The sequence below is a fragment of the Accipiter gentilis genome, chromosome 8 (assembly GCF_929443795.1).
Source record: "Accipiter gentilis chromosome 8, bAccGen1.1, whole genome shotgun sequence".
Lineage (NCBI taxonomy): Eukaryota > Metazoa > Chordata > Aves > Accipitriformes > Accipitridae > Astur > Astur gentilis.
The window spans coordinates 17,130,703-17,154,748 of NC_064887.1; the positions used below are offsets into that span (position 1 = coordinate 17,130,703).

Below are 24,046 nucleotides of genomic sequence, written 5' to 3' on the forward strand. Positions count from 1 at the left end.
TATTACATTTCTTATTGAATGAATGCATTCATAACTTGTGGATTAACACACATGAACAGAAACATATTTACTTCTTTATTTACAGTACTCTAAATGCAAAGTATGGCAATACCTTTCCTTTGGCAAGGACCTCAACACATTCTTTTCTGGTTAAGCAAACATTTACCACCAAGAGGCTAAAGTAATTCACATGCCACAATACAGTTTCCATTATCTCATGTTTTAGACAAAACATCTTTAGCATCCAGCTTGGCATAAGATAAAACATTTGTACTTAAAACTATTTTATGATAGTAAATTACTGAAGTGTTAGATCACCAAGGCAGAGCTTTATCTTTTTTGTTTTTAAAGTAAATTTTATTGGCTGACAGTGACAGAGAAAATATCTAAACGTTTAGTGCATAATGTGGGCTGAAAACTTCAGGGAGAATATAACAAAGGAGCTTAATACTTCCCTTTTTTAAACTTTGCTGCTATTGTCTATGCTATCCAAAAGACCTCAGTCTACCACATTCCCCACTTTATACACAAGTGCAAGTTGAGGTTTTCTGCTAATCCACCTGACAACCTCTTCCTTGACTGTGCATGCTTAAAAGACCTCAAAAGAAAATTAATACTTGTCACTCAATTCCAAAGTCTAATAAAGGATGGCTCCTGAGCAAGACTCAAGGTTCTCTCTGAAAGACCTTGTCATGATAAAAACCTTCCCAATTTTATCCTAGACCCAGAACAAAGTCATACATCAGAGGGTGAACAACACAGACCTATGGGCAGTAGAAGGCTGCCCTGCAAGGCTTTTCCAGAAGCCTATATACACACACAATTTCAATTTTTACTTATGAAAAGGCTAGACCTGTTTGGAGAAAAATGAAAAGAGATGGTGTTTTTACAAGCCTTGTAACTTCCTGTATTGATTGTTCACCAGGACAAGCTAAGGATGTAGGGTAACACTGGAATGCAGGTCCTCCCATGTACTTGCGGGGAAGTGGTCTCATCACAGGTAGCAGACGGAGCAGGGAGAACCTGGTAATCAGATATTACCAGCTATTCCTTTACCACCATTTTTAGCTACTCATCCTCTATCACTGGGACTGCATAGCCTGCTCAGTAAGAACCCATAACTAACTGCAACCTTCTTGAGGCTCTTCCTTCACTGTGCATTTCAAGTGACAACCCAGTAAAATGAATGACAACCAGCGTAAGTCTGTTCTGTCACTCAGACCTTTCCATGCTCCAGGCCCAGTTGCAGGAATCAACTGAACCTGTGGTCCTAAACAAGCTCCTTCAGCCCTTCATGACAGGATGGATTTGAAGATAAGCCTGGCTCCAAATGAACTATCCACCCTGACAGAACCATTGCCTTAACACCCCATCTTCACATCTTTCTTTTAAACCCCCTGCTTTCTCTTTTCTCCCACTGCGCAGTTCATACATATTATCTGCGCTACAGCTTCCCGATCTCTGTATTCAGTGGGACTTCTCTTTGTACCCTTCTCTCTCAATCTTCTTTCTTCCCTGGTATTTACTTCCCACATATTTTCTCTCTCCCTTCCACACATTCCCTCAGCCTCCTTGTCCAACACCCACCATCTAATAATACACTTTCCTGATTATTTTCTTGCCCCAAGCAAGGCTTTATGCCCATGTCACGAAACAAGAAATAGGCCTGGATTTCTTCTTAATAAGACAACTCCATTTATAAGGACCACAAAGACACAATCTTGGCAGACAACAGCTTTTGATTTTAGCTGGAATGAAATAACAATAACTGCTTTTTAAAGGACAAAAATTAAATAAAATTTGCCTGCCAGCAGGCAGTTTAAAAGCCTACAAAAATTGTGACAATTGAGAAAATTTAACAAGATTCAGCAATCCCACATCAGTTCCCACATAATCTGTTACAGTCACTCTACGAATGGCTTTGTTACCTTTCACAAAATGCTGAAATTAATGTGGCTCTGCATTTCTGATAGCATCTATGAGTTTCTGCAAAGGCTAGTTTCACTATCTATAGTTATTCCACCACCTTCCAGGAATTCAACAATTCAGACTCCTAATCTGTCTCCCACAGGCAGGAATGCCGTATTAGGTCACTGCATCACAACAAGCTCCCCTCAAATGGAGCCTGTGGCTATCATCGCAGTGGCGTAACTTGTCTCCACGAATTCAGACAGCAGGAAATTCCCTGCTGATCAGGTTTTCCTGAATGTCATCTACAGGAACTTTGATTTTAATAATAATAAAGAAAAATTGGCAATCTGTAATTAAAGATAAATTGTAACCATGTTATTTAATTTTGTCTTCTAGACACCGAAAAGAGAACAAACAAGTTTTAACCATCTAAATAATTGTAAATATTACTAAAATGCATAGTTGTATAATGACGTTCATAATTTTCCTGTGAGAGAGATCAACTAAAACCCTTGCGCATATTTTAAACAAAGATGATTTTTCTTCCTAGAACTGAGTGGAAACGTCGAGGTATTTACTTGGCGTAATTCAGATACCATAAATCATGCTATCTATTTTGGGCCTCGTCCTAAAAATCCACAATCAAACTTCTGTTAACTTATGGGAAGAATGAAGATTTCACCCCCCACACCAACAAAAGAGGGTAGCATTTCTGCATTTGCCTAGAAGAGAGCAAAGACTGGGCACAGCATTTAAAGTCTCTCCCAAGCACTCATTCTGAAGTGCTGCAGCACAGCAAAGATAATAACTAACAGATGGACTTTCATTCCTAAGTGGTGAATAACCTCTTCGTGTGGTTATGATTTGGTGAACATGGAAGTAGTGAAATGCACTCTTGAATTAGGTATAAAACAAAAGTCGTACGGCAGAAAGTAAACACAATATATTGAAACAATGCATGATTTTTATATTTAACTTTGTCACTAGAATTCTGACATTCCAAAAATCTGGAACACAGTGAATTTTGATAGTCCGTATGTGCGAAAAAATTAGAAAATTAAATGAGCAAAAAAGCAGAGACCTTAGAAGCAAAAAAAGGAAATGACTTGCCATAACAATTCCTTTATAACTAATTCTTATCAACAGTGGAACAATATGAAAGACTACTCTGCCTGAACACTCTTTTAAGGAAGGGGGATGGGAACCAAGTTCAAGTTAATATTTTAATATGAAAAAAAAATTATACTACAGTTTACACAAATATTTTAAAACCTGCTAGCTCCTCATTCCACTCTCGGTCTACGGTTTTTCTCCCAGTCTAGGACCTCCATAATTTGCCTCAACAAATGCTCACGAACCTCTCCTCCATATTGTCGATAACTATATAGCTCAAACCATATCCATACAGACCAGATGCCTAGCCAATTCCTCTCCACGTCAGATCCCCATCTTAAGTAACACATCCATCACAGATGTCCTTTTTCTGAAAAAATGAGGACAAGAAACCTTCTCTTATCAACCAGTTGGCTCACAAGTCCTGCTAGGAACCAACTGAAAAAGCACAGGAAGAAAAGTTGCCAGCATACCAAAAAGCATCTCAGACATATCACCATCTCGTAACTATACCTACATACACAGAATCCATAAAGGTACTTCCAAATTAACAAGAAACCCATGAAGCTCTTCCTTTTCCTTGCCATATTTCAGCCATAGATCATCCTCAAAGAGCATATTAAGACACGCTGCAACAATCTGCAATCTCTTCTCTTTCATGGGCTGTAAGAGGCCCTTCCACTAGGGAAATCTAAGAACAGCTGAAAACTAAAGTGTAAAATGGGGAAGAAAAAAAAACAAAACAAAAAAAATTAAAACCAACCCCCAAAACACAAAACCCCTCTTCTCACAAACATATTCCAGAAAGTCAGAACATCCTGGAAGAAAAGAAAGTAACACCCAGGTGAAGATAGCAGGAACACCAATTGTCACCTAAATTATTTCACACAACAGTAGATGTCCAGAAAGATTTAATGGCTTGTTCACTTTTACCCCAGAAAATACACGAAATAGTTAATGGAAAGAAGAGATAAGCAAAATAAGACTACAAGTATGTCACCATAGAAGCACAAAGGCTGTCCCTGTTTAAACCTCTTGAGAATGAGGCAATTGCACAAAGAGAAAAACACAGTAAAAGTTGTTTAATGACAACCACGGAAAAATATATCAATTGATGGCAAAACCCATAAAGCAGATAAGGCATCTGCTGCAACAATTTAGAGGACTGAGCATTATGGGTGATGTGGTAAAAGGATTCAGGATGCACAATAATGATCTAAAGATTAACTGAAGTACAAACCATTCTGCATCTTTTAGTTATGGGAGAAAGTACGACAAAACAGAAGGAAAATGTGAAACTAGCAAATGTCAGTTTCTTGGATTTGGTAGAATTTGGTTCAAAGAATACAGCAGTAAAGTGATACTGAATTTCAAGAAAGCAAATACTTTCCCCATCTCATAAGACATAATGAAAAGAAGTAACAAAATCCGGCAGCAAGTAAAGATGCTATAATTCAAGTGTATCACGGCAATAGTCCTTTACACATGCAGGAATTTACTTACTTTGCGAAAGCCAGGCAGCTTTACAAACTGCTTAAAAGCTCAAGGTTTACAAATCTTTAAGTGCTATAGAGAGACATACTGAAAAAGGGTATACTACTATACGACTGAGATAAAAACCCCAAAACAGCCTAATGAGTTAACGATAGCCAGAAGGCCTAAAGGGAATATGAAATTGCACAAGGGAAAAGTTATTAAGAGAGTGGGTTGACTACTGAAGATGAATGCCTGAAGTTTCAAAAACTGAAAAGATATTAGTGGCATCTTCAGTACATGTGAAAGCTGTGGGTGGTTCCCCCAAAATACAGGGAAGTCAAAACATGTAACTGGTACCCATTAATAAGATACTGGCATGATCACGGAAAAAAAGCAAATTTCATAAGTCTACTTTAATTACAGTGTTCTGTTACACAGCCTCATGAAACTGTATTTACATTACTGTAAATAATTTTACAGGTGGGGGGGGTGTACCAAGGAATACCAAAGGATGCAATGAAAAACTCTTAATACACCAAATTCAGAAAACTAAAAGATCAAATCTCATTTGACAAATCAACATAAGTAAGCAGAGCACTGATAAAATAAACAAGAAGTATAAAACTGATGAGAAATCAGTCCTTGTAAATTGGCAATACTTTTTTTTAATACACTTGGGTTATTCTAGTGAACCTCCACTTCAGGAACAAGAAGGATTGATACTTCTGTAATTTCGGATCCCTAGATAGCAAATTATAACTTCTAAATTTATCTCATATGGAGATAGCCTGAATACCTCTAACACTCTCTACTAAATGGTGGAAACATAGCCACAAATTTATACTTATTTGCATGGGAATCACAGTGCCATAAACCTTCCATTAAGGGGTTACTAATGCTTTACAATGAAAAGGAAAGCTATGAAACAAAGAAAACAAATTATTTTCTTGGCAAACAAGCAGGAAGGTCAATTCCCTCCTTGGCAAGGTTGAAACAATCAGCCCTAGCTCATTTCCGTCAGGAAAGAGAAAAAACAGGGATTCCCCTTTGGCAGCATCAGGAGGAAATAACAGGTTTTCTCCTTGCTGACTGGAACATGAAGAGGTTTTCCTCTTGTATTGGGTTTGTACTGCAAGGTTTTGGTAAGTGGAGGGGGGCTACAGGGGTGGTTTTTGTGAGAAGCTGCTAGAAGCTTCCCCATGTCCAACAGAGCCAACACCAGCCGGCTCTAAGACGGACCTGCTGCCGGCCAAGGCCGAGCCCATCAGTGACGGTGGTAATGCCTCTGGGATAACAGATTTAAGAAGGGGAAAATGTTGCTGCACAACAGAAACGGCAGCCAGAGACAGGAGTGAGAACATGTAAGAGAAACAACCCTGCAGACCCTCAGGTCAGTGAAGAAGGAGGGGGAGGAGATGCTCCAGGCGTCGGAGCAGAGGTTCCCCTGCAGCCCGTGGGGAAGACCCTGGTGAGGCAGGCTGTCCCCCTGCAGCCCAGGGAGGTCCACGGTGGAGCAGATCTCCACCTGCAGCCCAGGGAGGACCCCACGCTGGAGCAGGGGGATTCCCGCAGGAGGCTGTGACCCCGTGGGAACCCCGCGCTGGAGCAGGCTCCTGGCAGGACCTGTGGTGCCTGAAGGACTGCATGGCATGGAAGGGACACATGCTGGAGCAGTTCGTGAAGAACTGCAGCCCATGAGAAGGACCCACATTGGAGAAGTTCACGGAGAACTGTCTCCCATGGGAGGGACCCCACCCTGGGGCAGGGGAAGAGTGTGAGGAGTCCTGTCCCTTAGGAGGAAGGAGCAGCAGAGACAATGTGTGATGAACTGACTGTAAACCCCACTCCCCCTCCCCCTGTGCCGGTGGGGAGGGGTGGGGGGGTAGGTAGAGAATTCAGGAGTGAAGCTGTGCCCAGGAAGAAGAGAGGGGTGGGGGGAAGGTGTTTTAAGATTTGGTTTTATTTCTCATTACCCTACTCTGGTTTGATTGGCAATAAATTGAGTTAATTTTCCCTAAGTCTGTTTTGCCCGTGACAGTAACTGGTGAGTGACCTCTCCCTGCCCTTATCTCAACCCACAAGCCTTTTGTTATATTTTCTCTCCCCTGGCCAGCTGAGGAGGGGGAGTGGCAGAGAGGCTTTGGTGGGCACCTGGTGTCCAACCAGGGTAAACCCACCACAGCTCTACTCCGCCTTTGTGAAAACCTTGATGCCTACGCTGCCATGTTTCACAGTGCTGCAGCTTCCAAGTTCAGCCTACCACTTCGACTGCCCACAAAGGAGTTTATACCTTTGCTCCTAGAAGCCTCTTACTGCAGCCTCCCCTTGCTGCCTGGTGCCCAAAATTGAGAAACACAGCTAACTTTAAGTCAGCATCTCACTGTGTCTTTTTCTTCCAAGAAATGAGCAGCAAATCCTCTATTTCTTTAAGAAAAATATTTTAACAGCAACCCTGACAGATACAGTTGAATTAAACCCCTCGATACATCTCACAACACTTATGCTAGATTGGAATAGGACAAATAGTTTGAACGTTAGTTTTGCTCTACAGCCCATTTTTACCAGCTTCTTCCCCCAGCCAAGGAGCAACAGATTATTCAACAGGGTTTTTCCAACTGCAGTCTTTTCTTGGACTTCATAGCCTGTCTTCTTGCCTTCAAGTCTGTCTTGTATGTGCATGCTATGCAGTACACGGACTTCCATGAAGGCATTTTCCACACTATGCCTATGGTACATAGTATATACCTACAGGGAACTTCCTCTTTAGTCCCTAGTAGAGATGGTGGGCTGGAACAAACTGCAAGCATTGTTCTTTAAACAGCCTTTCCTAGATGCACATTTCCTCAAAGAAAGGAGAGAAAATCTGCCTGTGCATATGCTGTGTATGCTGCTCCCATGCTTCAAACCCAGTTATGATGCAGAAAAGAGGCTACAGTTTTGTGTTTTAGAATTTGGGGTCTGCCTACCTGCTTAGCAAGCATGAAGGGTCTGAAGGTCTTCAGGTCTGCCTGTGGTGCTTACAGACCACCACTAGACAACTAGACAGGACAAACCACCAGCTGAAGCCAACACTAACACTTTTATTGTTACCTCATCCTCCATCTCTTTACTTACTCCCATATTCTTCCTCTGTAAGTGGTCTGGATCTAACTTGCTGCAATATAGACAGCAAAATTTTGGAGCAGAGGCTGTAATTTCAAATACATCTTTGTGCAATAGATGTCTCAGTCAGCAACTCTCTAGCTGGGATACTCCAGAAACCCTAATGCAATACCATTGATTATAAAACAGTTAATCCAAAAGAATTCAGCATGGGTTACAAAACGCTGAATTGTTACTTTAAAAAACAGGCGCCTACTGGTTCATAAAGGAATCTACTTCAAGAAAAAAAATGAATGATTGCTCAAGATAGTAAGATGGATAAATTCTGGGTTTTTTTGAAATCATCCCCAAAATCTTCTCAAAGGTCAAGTAATTGTAGTCAGACATCATCAACATTCAGCTATGCATGCTACAGATTCAGATCATACACACTTCTTATACTCAGCAATGACTAGTTTTCTGCTTTCCATCTATGTTAATACAGGATTTCAATGAAAAACCTAAGTAGACAGAAAGGAAAAGTAACTATTTTTTACAGTGAAAGCTGTGTATCCTGGCATCTGTTGCTCTGCATTGCTTTTGTCAGCAGAGAGACTGATGTTCAGATAAAGAAGGAGCATGTGAAAAATGACACTGAAATGGCTGCAGTAACAAAACTAGAAACCCTGAAATGACCTACAAGAAAATGTAACAAAGTATTCAGTAGGAAAAGCTGAAGTTTTAATAAAAAACCCCTCCAAAACAAAACCCAACACTCTGGGAAAAAACAGCAGCAAGTATTAATACACAGGAGTGCTGTGTTTAAGAAACAGACTACAGACCAAATTCTATTTCCCCTTGAACAGTACAAAGTCGCCAGAGCCTGACTACAGTTGTGCAGTGAAGAATGACTATTGTAAGCTAGCTCCCTGCTTTTGTAAAGCTGGCAGAGCTGCTTTTGTGCCAGCTGCTGCAAGCTAGAGAGGAGTAATGAATTCTACTGTCAATCTTCTGCTGGCACAGGTTAAAGCCAGTTTGGGGTCTGTTCCAACTCATGCCAAGGCCAGCAGTTCAGCCAGGGATTTGTATCCTTAATTCCTGTCTCATGTATACCACATACTACACAAATGGGAAAAGAAATTGCTTCTTAAGTAAGACTAGAGAATCCTAAATAAACCACCCCACACTTTTCAACATTTGCAGAAAATGCAGAGGAGGAAATAATGCTCGACATGTGCCAATTCTAGCGCATTTGTTTTGCTAGATGAAGTAGTATTTTTGAAATGAGGTTGTAATATGATGATAAAAAGAACTGATCCATGCACCACACTAATAGCAGTGACTTTTTAAAGCAACTGAGTTATGTATGAAAAGCAGAAAGCAAAGACTACAGGCTCTGTTGGTTTTACATGGAGTTATTCACAAATCATAATGCAGAAGGAAGTGCCCTAGGAAGACAGTATGAAAAATTAAGGAAAACACTAACACTATCAATACTTGAGGCTATCTGGAACATATTTAAATACAACAGTTTTTGATAATCTTAAAATCACTGACAAAACAGATATCTAATAGACATTTTTAATGACAGGAAAATAAATAATCCAATATAAATACTACATTTAAAAAGATTTAGTTCCATTACATTTATATTACTCTCTGAATTCCAAGATGATTTTCTAAAAGTCTGTTGGCATATTGGCACACACTAAAGCAAAAAACTTACTTCTTCCTAAGCCTACTGTGACTACTGCGACCTACTAATGTGATCTAACCCTTAGTTATTTAAAAACAATAGAGTACAAAAGAAAATTCTCTTTGAGCACAGAACTCAGTCATCCAAGGAAATAACTCTCATTTCTGCCAGCTGATCTTGAGACAGGGAAGTGCTCCAAAATTACTAACATCATCCAGCCTTCTGGGAAGTAACTGCATTGGATCAGTTAAAGCAAAGTAAGTGTTCACCACCATAAAGCAATGGCATTTAGTAAAGAACCTCTGATACTTGTTTAGGAGATTTTCCTCCCCGTGATCCACAAGAATTAAGTGGCAAACATGCCAGTATTCTCATGTGCACCAGCCAATGTCACCACAGAAAGTAAGAAGCCCCTTGATGTTGGAACTGGTACAAAAATGCTTTTGGTATTTTTGGCTGAGTAATTGAAGCATGAGCTGCATGAGTACTACCGATATAAAAAACAATGCTACAACTGATTCTATACGCATCCCTGTATGGCATGGCAGTTTTACAACAGGAAAGCTACAGGATACAGTCTGGTACTGCTCTGTACTCCAGTTCTTTGAAGAATATGGTCCACTGAAAGCAGTGGGCTTTGCAAAGCTAAGGCCTACCAGACTACATTTTCCAAGCACCTAAATATTCTATCAGTGCTACTGATATTTTCGAATCCCAAAAAGTCTTCTACAACAAATTATTCTTAAATAGATTCTTAAGTAGATTAAAATATCTACTATAAGTACAAGTCTGTTGCAGTTATTTCTCTTCTAGAAATAGGATCATCTTATATGATAAGGATGAGTAAATAACCTTTTCATTAAATACCTGTAGTTATGAAAAAAATAATAACTTTGACCATTAACCTACTTATAGCAAAGGATCTGTTGGATTTAGGAATTCTTTTTTTGGGGGGTTGGTTTGGGTGTTGTGTTTTGTTTTTTTTTTTTTTTTTTTTTTTTTTTTTTTACACAAAGCCTAATAAGGCAATTCTCAGGAAAATAAGAAGGTGTATTTCCCAAACCAGATTGTATAATTTGGCAGCTGCATCTTTCCTTTCCTTAGTGGAAAAAGCAATACTGTTACCATATGAAGTCACTTTGAAGGCATCCCAAAAAAAGGACTGAAGACAGTCAGGACACTAATTTATCCTGAAGAAAGAAAAGACTACTTTATGAAAGAATGTAGACTGTAAAAATCATCCAAGAGGCCAGCAGTTAAACCTTTCTTGGAATAGTTACAGCTGAGGAGAGAATGGACACCAACCACCAACTAAATATTGCGTAACAGGTGATAGAGGCAAGCACCACCAAACGGAAAACTATTATAACCTATTCAAATGCAGATTTTTTCCAAACCAAGGTTTTAAAGGAAGAAGAGAGTTGTGTAACACTCGTTTTTCAAAAACTCCTTCATAAGTTTCCTTATAAAGTAAGTGCAGTTAATGAGAAGACCATCAAGTGGTGTAGCAGTTACAGTGTTCTAGAGCATTAGGTGACAGGCAGGGAGGAGAGGACATGAAGACAGATTATGCTTTAGGTTACTCCAAGTAATTGTGGAGTGCTACCCATTCATACTGAAAGCAATTCTTAAAAGCTGGTTTTAGAGAAGACAGAAATAAGCGCTTATCACAAAGTTCTCTAAGAACCGTCACCACTGATGATAAAAAGCATGTAGCAAGAAGCAAGCAAGCACCATGTTGTTTGGCAGCTATCCATGATATCTGCACACCTGTGGATTTATCCAGTTGCTTTCTGAAGTTCTGCAGAACTCCTGTGAGGAAGCAGAAATCTGTATTACATGGCCAATTTATACTTCTGGAGAAAGAAAAAAGAAAAACCAAAAAATTTAAAGCATTCTGCAAAGGACCTTCAAACTAAAAGGGCCATTTGCTGTGAAACACAGAAAACAGCCAAAACTAAACCACAAACTCCTGTTTCATAAACAATTGCAGGAAATACTGAAATCCTTCTGTAACATACTTAAAACTAGAAGACTAACATTTTAAAACCCATAATAATCCTGCTTAGATGTTCTCTGAAACACCATTGCACTTCCTCAATAACACGTAATTGTAACTATGAAAAGTACTTTTTTCAAAAGGTTTTTACTAAGCCTAAAACCAACATCCGATTCAAAAACATATATTTACAGCCTTTCTAGTATCTAGTGCTTGTGGAGAAGGAATTTTTCTGGTCGGCACAGGGGATGTTTTGGATAACAGAACATTCATGTAGACTTGCATGTATTAGTAGACTACACCAATCCTACTCCTCCAGCCTGCCCAGACTGATGGAAGAGGATTTTGCCATACAGAAACATACAGTCTAAAAATCACACAGAATGAGGTGGCGCAGGATGAGAAATTACTCTGAGCTGACAGTAGCACTCAAGGCTACACAAACCAGCAGTTAACAGCTCCCCACTGTTAAAGAAATGTGGATAAATAAATGTGAGAGAGCTCTGTCTGTGCTCAGCTTTTGTTCCATAATGAACACCACTAAGCAGCAAGCCAGTCTCGTTTCAATTGCAAGTACTTCCACTGCAGTTCCAGGTATTGATTTATAGAATGAGAGCCATAAACCTCAAATTAATTTAACTGGGGGGAGGGAGGGAGCCAAAAGGAGAAGAAATCAAAATAAATTCTCTCTTACTTAACTGTAATGCAACTACAGTAAAAATTTAAATTCCCTCATAGAGCCTTTGTCACAACAACTACACTGTGCTGAGAGTGCCTGCTGGCAGAGACACAGCTTATGTCGACAGAAGATGCTTTTCTGCTGACATAGCAGCCCCATCATTTCAAACAAACTTTGTTCGTTCCTTTCAGAAGAGGTATTTTCTTTCAATATGCTGCTTCCTTGACCTGCCTTCACTGCCACAGCTGGGCCTGCTCCACCAACTTATATGAACAGATTCACATAATTTCCAAGTGATGAATTGCATTTCTCAAGTCAAAACACTTTTCTATTTTAACTTTGTACAGTTCTTTTTAAACTTCACATTCACTAAGTGGGATAAATACCAATTACTGTGACTTTGTTATCAACCAACATAGCTGATTCTGGGAATACCAATGAGGCTCAAACTTAAGGATACTTAATTAATATAGTTTAACTTCAAGAAAAAGAATTATTGTCTCAACAAATCTGTAAGATAAGGAAGCATTATGCAGATTTCAGGAGAGGAAAATGGTTAAGTAACAAAAGAAACGGATGAGCACAAAAGACAGTCCACTTTTGATATTAAATTGGTTCTTTCCCAAGCCACGTATGCAACTTACATACTCTACTTCAAAAGATTAAAAGGTGAACTTTACCTGCTATTACAAAAGCAATTTTTCCTTCTTTTCTAAAAAAGGAAGTATGAAAAACCAAGCACTAAAATATCACGAAAAACCCACCTGTGTATACTTTATTTTTAAAATACAAATGACTATTCAAGATCATTGCTTGAATACTGCCTTTCCTATCACATACTGCAAGATGATGTACAGCAGTAACATACCGAATGCATTTTCAGTTTTTGCTGCCATTAACTTGAGTTAATTACTTGAGAAGCGGACAGAGCTTGTTCATGCTCTGGGAACCTGTCCTAAATACCGCTTTTAAAAGATGAGCAGAAGAGTCTGCTAAAAATATTTAAAAAAATGGGAAATCATTTGATTTCATTTCCTGGAGCTCAGCTCTAGAAGGGCTTCTTTACGTGGGTGTAACAGTATACACAACCTGTATAGCTAAAGTGCCTGTGCTGAATAGCCCTTCATGAAGCAGTGGGAAATAAGAGTAGAAAGAGAACTGAGAAAACTTCATCTGCCCAGGTGCTTCTGCAATGAACCTTCCAAGTTAGCTCACAATACCAGTAGTCCTAAATTTCCCCCTTAAAAATTTGGCTATTCTTGAACTAAATGGAAATCGGTCCAGACATCTGTCTTTCAGAAATCTGTGTAAATGTCTTTTTAATCCCTACTGCTAGAATCAGAGAGCACCAGTAGGTCTTAATTACCTGGACCAGCCTCACCTGCGACTTCCACCCACACTCCCCGCCCAGTGGTCCAGGAATAGAATAGACTATTTTAGTTGGAAGGGACCTACAGTGATCATCTAGTCCAACTGCTTGACCAATTCAGGGCTGACCAAGTTAAAGAATGTTATTAAGGGCACTATCCAAATGCCTCTTTAACACTGACAGGCTTGGGGCATCGACCACCTCTCTAGGAAGTGTGTTCCAGTGGCTGACCATCCTCTTGGTAAAGAAATGCTTCCTAATGTCCAGTCTAAACTTCTTCTGGTGCGGCTTTGAACCATTCCCACATGTCCTATCACTGGATACCAGGGAGAAGACATCAGCAGCTCCCTCTCCACTTCCCCTCCTCAGGAAGCTGTAGAGAGCAATGAGGTTGCCCCTCAGCCTCCTTTTCTCCAAACTACACAAGCCCAAAGTCCTTAGCTGCTCCTCATAGGACATTCCTTCCAGCCCTTTGACCAGCTTTGTTGCCCTCCTCTGGATGCGTTCAAGGACCTTCACATCCTTCTTAAATTGTGGGGCCCAGAATTGCACACAGTATTCAAGGTGAGGCCACACCAATGCGGAATACAGCGGGATAATCACCTCTTTTGACCAGCTGGTCATGCTGTGTTTACACTGCTGACTCCTATTGAGCCTGCTGTCAACCAGCACCCCCAGATCCCTTTCTGCAGGGCTGCTCACCAGCCACTCCTCTCCCCGTTTATACTTGTGCCCAGCATTACGCCATCCTAAGTGCAGAATCCTGCATTTTGACTTGTTAATTTCATCCCACTCATCGTAGCCCAATGGTCCAATCTATCTAGATCCCCCCCGCAAGGCCTCTTGTCCCTCAAAAGAGTTGACAGCACCTCCCAGTTTGGTATCATGAGCAAACTTGCTAATGGTGCATTCAACTCCTGCCTCCAGATTGTTGATAAATGTATTGAACAGAACTGGCCCTAGAACTGAGCCCTGAGGAACACCGCTGGTGACCGGTTGCCAGCCAGATGTAGCCCCATTCACTACAACTCTTTGAGCTCTGCCCTTCAGCCAGTTTTTCATCCAGCGCACGTGAATCTCACAGTTGGACAACTTGTCTAGAAGGATGCTGTGAGGGACAGTATCAAAAGCTGTACTAAAACCCACAAAAAACTACATCCACCACCTTCCCTTCATCCACTAGGTGCGTGACCTTATCATAGAAGGATATCAAATTAGTTAAACAGGACTTTCCTTTTATGAACCCATCTTGACTGTGCCTGATTACTGCATTATTCTTTAAACGCCTTTCAACAGTACTCAGTATAATCTTCTCCATAATTTTTCAAGAAACTGCGGTTAGACTAACAGGTCTGTAGTTCCCTGGGTCTTCCCTCACGCCCTTCTTGTAAACTGGATTAACAATGGCTAGTTTCCAGTGGCCTGGTTTTGGCTGGGATAGAGTTAATTTTCTTCCTAGTAGCTGGTATAGTGCTCCATTTCAGATTTAGTATGAGACTAATGTTGATAACACACAGATGTTTCAGTTGTTGCTAAGCAGTGTTTACACTAAGTCAGGGCCTTTTCTGCTTCTCACCCCGCCCCACCAGCGAGTAGGCTGCGGGGCACAAGAACCTGAGAGGAAACACAGCCGGGACAGCTGACCCAAACTGGCCAAAGGCATATTCCATACCATATGACATCATCCTCAGTATATAAACTAGGAGGAAAGCTGGCCAGGGGCTGCTGCTCGGGAACTGGGTGGGCATCAGTTGGTGGGTGATGAGCAACTGCATTGTGCATCACTTGTTTTGCATATTCTAATTCTTTCATCTTTTTTTTCCCCTTCCTTTTCTGTCCTATTAAACTGTCTTTATCTCAGCCCTCGAACTCTACTTTTTCCTCCCAATTCTCTCCCCCATTCCACTGAGGGAGGATGGAGAGGGAGGGCAGTGAGCAAGTGGCTGCGTGGTGGTTAAACCACGACATCCAGCCAGCAGGGGCCTCCCCAGACTCCCAAGACCTTTGGTAGATGATCGAGAGGGGTCCTGCCATAACATCCGCTAGCTCCTTCAGTACTCTGGGAGGAATCCCATCAGGCCCCATGGACTTGTGAACAGTCAGCTGATACAGCTGGTCCCTTACAGTTTCAGTGTCCACAAATGGAACGTCACTGTTCCCACACTCACAGTACTCCGACTCACGAGGACGGGGCAGCCCAAGGTCTATCAATATTATTAAAGATGGAGGCAAAAACTGCATTGAATGCCTCTGCTTTTTCTTCATCCCTGTTAGTCAGATGCCCATCTTCAGCAAGTATCAGCCCAATGTTTTCTTTAGACCTCCTCTTGTGATTAACATACTTTAAAAAGCCTTTCTTATCTGAAACAACACTGGCCAGTTTCAACTCTAATGGAGCTTTGGCCTTTTGTGTCTTCTCCCTGCATATACAAACCATGGCTCTGCAATCTTCAATTTCACTTAAAACCAGGTTTCTAGCTGACAACTCTGATGGCAAATGTTACAACCATATTTCAAACAATGATTTCAAAGAGAAAAAAAAAAATCAAATCAAAACCACAAGAAGTTTGGGCTTGAATTTCTAAGTACATTACACATTTTTGAATAGCACTGGGAAAAATACAGCACAAACAGGAAGCTCACTTACAACTAAAAATCTTTTAATATACCTTTTTTCCCTCCTTAGAAATAATATACCATGCTTTAGGGAAGCATATTATTTACATTTGTTACATTTGAAGAAAAGAATGTACTTTAAGAACCCTAACTAGGAATCACTGGTCAACCACAATAAGCTATGATATTAAGCTGATACATATCCTTTTCAGTAACAATGACAACAGGGTGGAGTGTTCAAAATGGTATTTATACCAAGACAAATTATTTCTTTAAAGTTTAATTTTGAAGTTCAAGATTATTGTCTGTTCTGGAAACAAAGAAAACAATTCTGCACAAGTCTGAATTCTGGAGACTTAAAAGCCCACACCCAAAAATATGGTACCATGAAGAGTGATGAGCTAGTAACTTTGAGAAAAATGTGTTAATTCAAATGCAGTGACTGGATGCTGATAAGCACATAATTTTTGCGGCAGTGATTTAAGAAGTCAGCTCTCCTCAACTATCACTTCAACTCTCTTGGGGAGGTTAACATATCCACAGAGGAACTTGCAGAAGGGAATGGATGTCTACATTTCTGCTGGTCAACACAGTAATTTAACATTTTAACACAAACCTATCTTTGCTGCAGACATTGTTAAATTTGCATGGACTGCTGCTGATGCAGCTCAGGTACAGGCACACTCACTATTCCACCAACGTAGCTGTGAGTGCCCTAGCTTCTTCAATCATCCAAGTATAAGTCAGCTGAATTTACTATCCAATAACTACACAGAAATGTCAGCGTTAACATATTAAAAGACAAAGAAATAACATTTTTTCTGAATAATTTTTAAGATGGCTGGTAATTACTCACTGAAGAGATTGTGTAATCTTGATTCATAATATTAAAGACTAAGAAATGTATTATTTCTTTTTTGCTATTTTTAATTACTAAGCACACAAACTGAAGAACCGCCTTACCTGATAGAGTTTTGTTTCCTGTTTTCTATTTTCATTAAAATTTGTACATCTGACTGAGGAGACGCTGTATAGATTTTTAACCTGAAAAAGAGAACATGCAACAGAGATGAAGAAACAATGATGTACAACAACTTTTCTTCCTATCATCTGTAAGAGATGGGTACCTTTTGTATGTCAACAGCCAACAGTATTTATTTCTTCATAAAGACAATAATTTGCCACATACTATTTCCTATAAATGAGGGCTGCAATTACTAGTATGTTTTTCTAATTATTCTAAAGAAAAGGTTCACTGTCACCCCCACTGAGGTTAATTATGGTTACATTTTAGAATTACAGGTGCTTTATTTGATCTTTATGCCATGAGTCAATTTCTTAATATTTTTCTGGTTTAAATTTGGTGGCTATACTCCAGGGTTAGCTGGTTGGTGAATGTTAGGATGGTTTTCATCACAGGAATTAAAGATGTACTGCTGACTGGGAACTCAGATCTGCGTGCTGAAAGTGCGGCTAGTTTAAGCCATTTATTCAGAACCGTTCCCTTTTTTATTAGTGCATTAGATGAACTAGGCAGAAAAGTTATTCAATACACACCTTTGACAAACTACAGGATCTGATTCCACTGGATCAATGTATGGCTTAAGGATATCAGCGAGTGTTTTATCATCAGGCACCCTTTCAGCAAAGATAAAAATCAAACATGTAAAATATGGTTCATGATTTACACAAAAAATCTATTATCTGAGTCATTTGGAGGAAGCTGCGTATTTGCATGCTACAGTGGCACAACTGAGTAGTTTATGGGAGGATCATAAATGTGTATCAATACAGCATAAATAATTGACAGCTTTATCTCAATTTCAACACTGGGACTTCACTGGCATATACAGGGAGTAAACAGATGCGTATCTCTAGTTTCTAACGCTGCAGCAGTAACATGCTGTTCCTACAGCCCTAGAAGTAGTAGAGGGCACACTTCTCATCCCCCTTCAGGCTAGGAAAAAAGGAGAAAGATTTGTCAACAAAAGCTTATTTTTTGGCCTTTGCAAAATGTGTTTGTGGGCTTTTCTACAAAGCAAACAATGCAACCATTTCATCCTATGTCAAGGTCAGCTCCAGTGTGCAGGCGAGGAGGGATGGCAAATCTTGCTGAACATCTGCTCCATGAGAACAGGGTATGTTAGGTGTACGGGATATTGCTATCATTCATATACCAGCTCCTCTGTTTACACAGAGAAAAGGACTAACAATCAAACATTTTGCCTGATTTGAAAAGCCTGCTAGCTTCCAAAGAGGAAAGGACTACACAACTTTAAGGGTTTTTTTTGAATTTAAATGCCCTTTTAATTAAGACCAAAAATAATATTCGAGTTTACCTTGTATAATAGAAATAGATAAGAACTGATCAAAATATTTTGCAGTTCAATTTCAGCAGAGTATTTAAACTTTATAAAAATCTGTTTTTCAAGCTCTGTACCCTTTTATAGTGTATTCAGCATGACAGTGAGGAAATACGAGCTTCATATGCCAGTAGAACTTATTCTCCCTGAAAAGAAAAAGAAATGCATATTCTTAATGTTGGCTGTTAACTACTACTTGTTTTTTCTATGATAAAGCTCAATAGCCTGTGGCATGGGTGCAGAAGAAATATAGTCAAAATTTTGAATGGCATTTTCAAAGAGTAAAAGGTGCATGCAGAGAAGCCAAGATGCACTTTCAAAGATGCAATGCTCCCAGATCCTGCTGAATTTCAAGTCCTCATGGGACAAAAATATCTTCCTTACAAATACAGGTAATATAACACCAATTAACTGATTAACAGCATTTCACATTTTAAAAGGGAGTATCTTCCAGCTGACTTTCTATATGTATAGCTGCCCTTTAATTTCAGAAAAGGAAACTGCTTTTTGGAAAATCACCCAGGACAGATCGCCAAACCTGTGCAACAGTAATAGCCAGAGGTTCCAGCTGAGGTCAGGTTCTACACAAAATAGGGGACTCAACTTTTCACAGCAGTGATGGCCTCAATAGAAAACACGTCATGGGCAGGGAGGGAAGCTGCATTTTGGCATAACGTGGGTAACGGAATAAATCTTTTACAGAAAGATCAGGAAGCTTTTGGTAGAGACCAAGATTGATGTCATGTTCCTTTCTCCAGTTTGTTAGTTTTAAGAACCATCTTCCCTTTCCAGCTAGCATAATTAAACCCTGAGACTACATGTTACTGAAGCATGGTTCCAGTACAATGTCATCTTAAGAAAGGCCATATTACCTAGAGGATGCTTCGCTAGATTAGGAAATCTCTTTTTGCCTTTTTACTCAGTGTTATATAGCAATTAACATCATACAATTTAATTAATTGACTGTTCTCACCCAAAATTAAATCCCCTTGAGGTACACATTGGACTTCCCCATCCTCCCACATTACCTACCAAATGCACCCAGGTCCTCGAGCAAAAGCAATCCCATGAATGGGTTTGCCTTTGCCTGAGGCAGGAATAACCCAGACTGTTTTCCCCAGCGTATTTTTTATGTGCACTGCAGGGACTTTATCCCCTTCTAGAGTACGTAAAAGTTTTGATTGGGCTGGGCCAGCTCAATTGGTAGATCCTCTGGTGTTGACTAACAACGTGACTTTTACTAAACATGTATCCCAACGTTTGAAGGCCCCACCACCCATTGCTCTCAATGTAGTCTTCAGCAGTCCATTGTAATGCTGCTGGAAGTCAATACTGACTTAAGACAAAGTATTTTTCCTCTCATTGCTCCAAATTCTCCGATTCAGTATAGTGAGCATAACAATATTTTTCTAAAAGAATCTCCTAAGAAAAAGCACAGCTAAAAGGTAGGGGCATGGCCCTTTGGTCTGGTTCAGAATTTTACACTCATGACTAAGAGCAAACATTTGAAAGAAGAAGGAGGGAACTACTACCATTTAGAAATCAGAGGCCAGACATCTATGTGAAGCACAGAATGCCTAACAGTACTCCCCCTCCTTTTTTTTAAAATTTGTCTTTTAAAACACTGCTTAAGACCTATGAATCATTACATCCAGGATAATTACCCTCAGTTATGTAAAGATTTAGGTACTACAATTAGAAGTAAACACAGTGTTGTTCCAACATGTTTAATTTGTTTATCAGGCAGATGAAACATTATCCAGCAGGTTCTAGCTGGCTGCAGAGACAAGTGTACATGCATCCAGTAGCAAAACAGTAAACTTAGCTGCCAAGTTCAATTAACTATGGTACCATTTTTAAATGCAAGCACTTTATAAATAGTGCTCTTACCAAATAAACAATCATTCCCTTACCTCGTTATTCCTAGGAGAAAACTAAACTTTACAGCTGAACTATACTTCCTGTAGTATGAGTAAAATCTGAAGCGTTAGTGTTTATCAAAAAAAGAGCAAGCAAGAACCCTAGCTCCAAGGACCTAATAATCAGAATAAAAAGAACTAATGAAGTCCAAGTTCCCCAAAACAACATGTGGCTCAGCAGAGCTGTGCAGCACCCCTTGTGATTCTTCCCCTCTATCTGCTCATGTTAAAGCTGAGAATGAGAGAGCCTTCCTTAAATGAGAAGGTAAAGTTAGAGCACATCAGGTCTGAAAGAGGTAAGAAGATTGTATGACCAGAGCTGGAGGATAACGCAAAAAACATTATTAATTACACAGCATATATAACCAGAAGCTGACATAGTATCTTGCCTCATGAATTTTATGCTATTTTGCTTATTGGTATGATACCATCTTAAACTACCACACTGAAAAAGGTTTTGAAATAACTCAAAATCAGTGAGTGGAATTTTGGAAGTTTTTTGCAAGATGAGTGAAACAAGGTTTTGCAGTTCTTCATTCTGACAGCTGAAGGAATCATCAATGCTACCATAAACATAGAGCAAACTGGAATATTGATAGGGTTATGGAACCAGTGCAACTGACTTGTGATTAACAAGCTTGTGATTCCTCAGACATATGTTAATATCTGGTATTTAATATGGCATGGTATTAATTCAAAGCACTTTCCCAACCAGACTAGTAAAAGTTCCTAATCTTTAGACACAGAAATAGGGTCACCATCATTAGCTGCAGGAAACATTTATTAAAATACTTACAAGATAAGGACTGTTCAGATGAGGTTTTTGTTGTATGTTATCAACTAAAATGAGGCTTTCTGGCATTTTTTTCATTTAACTCATCATCTTTCACAATTTTTTCAAACAGGCCATGTTTATCTACTCTAAGTGACCAACACTTACTGTGATATGGACTTTGTTTCTGTCAGATTTTTAAATCAAGACAGCCAAAGCAATAGGAGTACTGCATATCTTCCTCTCCCAAGTGGAAACAGACAAACTGTGGCACAGCTCACAGAAGCATGTATGCGGCCTAGAGGGCTGTCTTTAACACAGGCACTTGGAAAAGAAATGTTCCAGAAGTACTTCTAGCTATCTGCTACTTGTTGTTAGGAATACTCTTTATGTGTCTGCTGACATGGTCTCACACAGCACATTCTGATTTCACATGCAAGAACAGTTCCCTGTGGGCTCACTGAGGCAGACTCAGCTCATCACTGCAGCTGTAAAATCAGTTTAAGAGGGTTCTTTTCAGACTTTCACCCTCCCTCCTCCTTCCAGGCACAATCTAGTCTACAGAATGGTGCACAGAAAGAGCTATGAATCAGGGATTCTGAACACTGAAGTTAAAAAGATCATTCCTTGTCAAAAAATTTCACTTTGGAAAAACAGAAATGTTGATTATTTTTTTTTAGCATGCCAATACCGAAACTGCAGTTAAGTACTCTTGCCTGAAAGTAAATGGCAAGCAGAAAGAGGTAAAATAGATTAAGAACAGGGTAGAAGGAGGCAAGGAAAAAAGCAGCTTATAATTGGAATATCCTGATACTCTTTGCTGTACCATGAAGTCTTGAAAAACAACCTGCTGGATGCCTGTTATTAACATGAAGCATCCCTCACCATCACTGATCTCTGGCCAGTTAGAGAACTTGATGTCAACTGTAGATGCTATCAAAGCTGTTTCACAACAAATTCTGATTAAAATTAGGTATCTTGGCTCCAGATCTCACTGACTTCATTTTCCACTATGGCTCACTGGGGTAGTATTTCCTTCAAATACAACTGACATATACTATGCTCATTTTCTAGAAGAAAATGCTTAATTGAGTAATCTGCAGTTGAGTAACAACTCACTGCATGAAGTGTTCCATGCCGCTTGGCTGCCATGGAACGCCACTCCACAGTTTTCTTGAATACCAAAGCACTGACTATAAAACTACCAAACGGCAGAGATCTGGATGAGGCACAAGCACTGTTGATGTCAGTAAAAGCAGCATCACAGCCCATCCCTGCATTGCTTGGCTTCACATCCTATTTTGGCTACTTCAGAAGCATGGAAACTGATCAGAGGGAAAAAGAGGAGCCAAGCACCTCTTCCCCTGCATGAGATGTAGCTGCAAATTATGTTCAGAACTGCACAGGCTGTTTTGCAATTACTGTTCTTCCAAAGCAAAGTAACTGTCTCCCTTCCATTTCTCCTAAAACTTCCAAAAAATTATTTTCTATTATCAACTGTAGTTTTCACAGAACTACATGTAAATGATTTTTAAATTTTTTGCAGCAACAACTGAAAGATTTTTATTTCTGATGTTACAAAGACAGCAACAGTATATACAAAGTGGCTGTTACCTCCAGCTACCTCTCAGGACAACTGCAAAAATTCTCACCATCTTTTATGGTTAATGCAGTACCTAGGAAGACGGTCCAAGTACTGTGGGGGTAGGCAGTACAGCTGCTTGGAATTAAAGGACATATCTACAAAGGATTCTGGGACTTGGACATACCAGTTAAATGCCTTGACAGATTTTTAGAAGTGTCCAATGTTTGTGTTATTTCTTAAAACTTTTATGAAATACCTCATAATGCTTAACTTTCTTACCTACATTTTCCTCTGAAGCCTAGATTGCAGTAGAAGATTTTGTGTGTGTGTGTATGTAAATGTGTGTGTAAAATAAAATATATATGTAGACAAAAAATTCCAAATTCAACCCATCTTAAGATACCAACTGCAGTTCTGGCCCTGCAGAAGTACTTCACTGCCAGCCAGTCAAAGATAGCGACTCACTGATGATTTTGTTTCTATTTATCAACTAATATTCTTAATATGTTTTAAAAATAGTATACAGGACATCTTACATCAAAGTGCAAATACTGTAGAGACCTCTCTATATTATTTTGAATTGATAAAAGAGATGAAAAGGACATAAGTAAGTTTAATGAAGGACCAGTTATCCTTTAATTTGACAATACCCAGTACTCTCACCTAATGCACTGAAGTTTAATTGAAATACTGGGCATTCAGTATTTACACTTTTGGATAATGCCTTTCTCAACTTTCTTAAGCAATGAAGATTCAGCCCAAGTAAGTGATTAGATTCTCTTGTGGATTAAAAAAATTAAAAATTAAAAATAAGAGAACACGCAGAGGTGTGATGATTTCATTCCCCCATCCCCCCAAACTCTGTGTTCCTAGTGCCAAACTGACTTTGTTGCACTTCTAACAGCAGCACACAAAAGTGGATGTCTCTGTTTCCTTGAAACTTCATCAAGCTAATTCCTGGATTTGATGTATGAACAGTAAAAACTGCAGGATTTCTACTGAAAGTTCATAAGGTTCCTAGTTACAGTAAACAGCAAAACAATCAATGAAGAAACTGAAGTGCACTTCCTTTGTAACACATATGGTCTTCTATCAAGGGGCCTCCCAACAGCAGGAGATGTTACTAACCATATGTGTTGCAATAATCAAACGTGCTGGGCTTGAACTGAGATTCCTGTGTAAATCAAAGTGACACCGTCAAGGCCAAGTAACCCCAACTGTAATAATCTTTAAAGAATAAAACTACTGTTCTCTTTAACTTCTGCAAATAAACAAAATTACCGTCAGATTCACTACAGAATGAAACATTTCAGTTGCTAAACAAAACAAAACAAAACAACAACAAAAAAGAGTAAATCTCAGGTACAGAACTCTGTCAGTACTCGTCTTCACATGGGGTTGTTCTGAAAAGCTACTGATTTACTGAAATTCATTAACATCCTGCTCTCTGATCACTCCAGAGTAGCA

The 24,046-nt window shown here is 39.5% G+C and overlaps 1 protein-coding gene across 8 annotated transcripts in view; it reads right to left on the reverse strand.

The window, feature by feature from the left end:
• ZNHIT6 (zinc finger HIT-type containing 6) overlaps positions 1-24,046 on the reverse strand; it is a 46,199-nt gene that overhangs the window by 14,876 nt on the left and 7,277 nt on the right. For 2 of the 8 annotated variants that reach the window (XR_007506904.1, XR_007506905.1), the window contains exons 6-9: positions 18,381-18,449; positions 17,498-17,578; positions 16,904-16,984; positions 11,048-11,133 (exon numbers count right to left, since the gene is read on the reverse strand). Coding sequence is in view for 4 of the 8 variants with exons in the window: in XM_049807492.1 (XP_049663449.1) it covers positions 11,056-11,089; positions 16,904-16,984; positions 17,498-17,578; positions 18,381-18,449 (265 nt within the window). In the remaining 4 variants the exon portion in view is untranslated. Of the gene's footprint in view, positions 1-11,011; positions 11,134-16,903; positions 16,985-17,497; positions 17,579-18,380; positions 18,450-24,046 lie in introns of all 8 variants that reach the window. The other 6 variants (XR_007506906.1, XM_049807493.1, XM_049807490.1 and 3 more) reach the window with 4 other exon arrangements.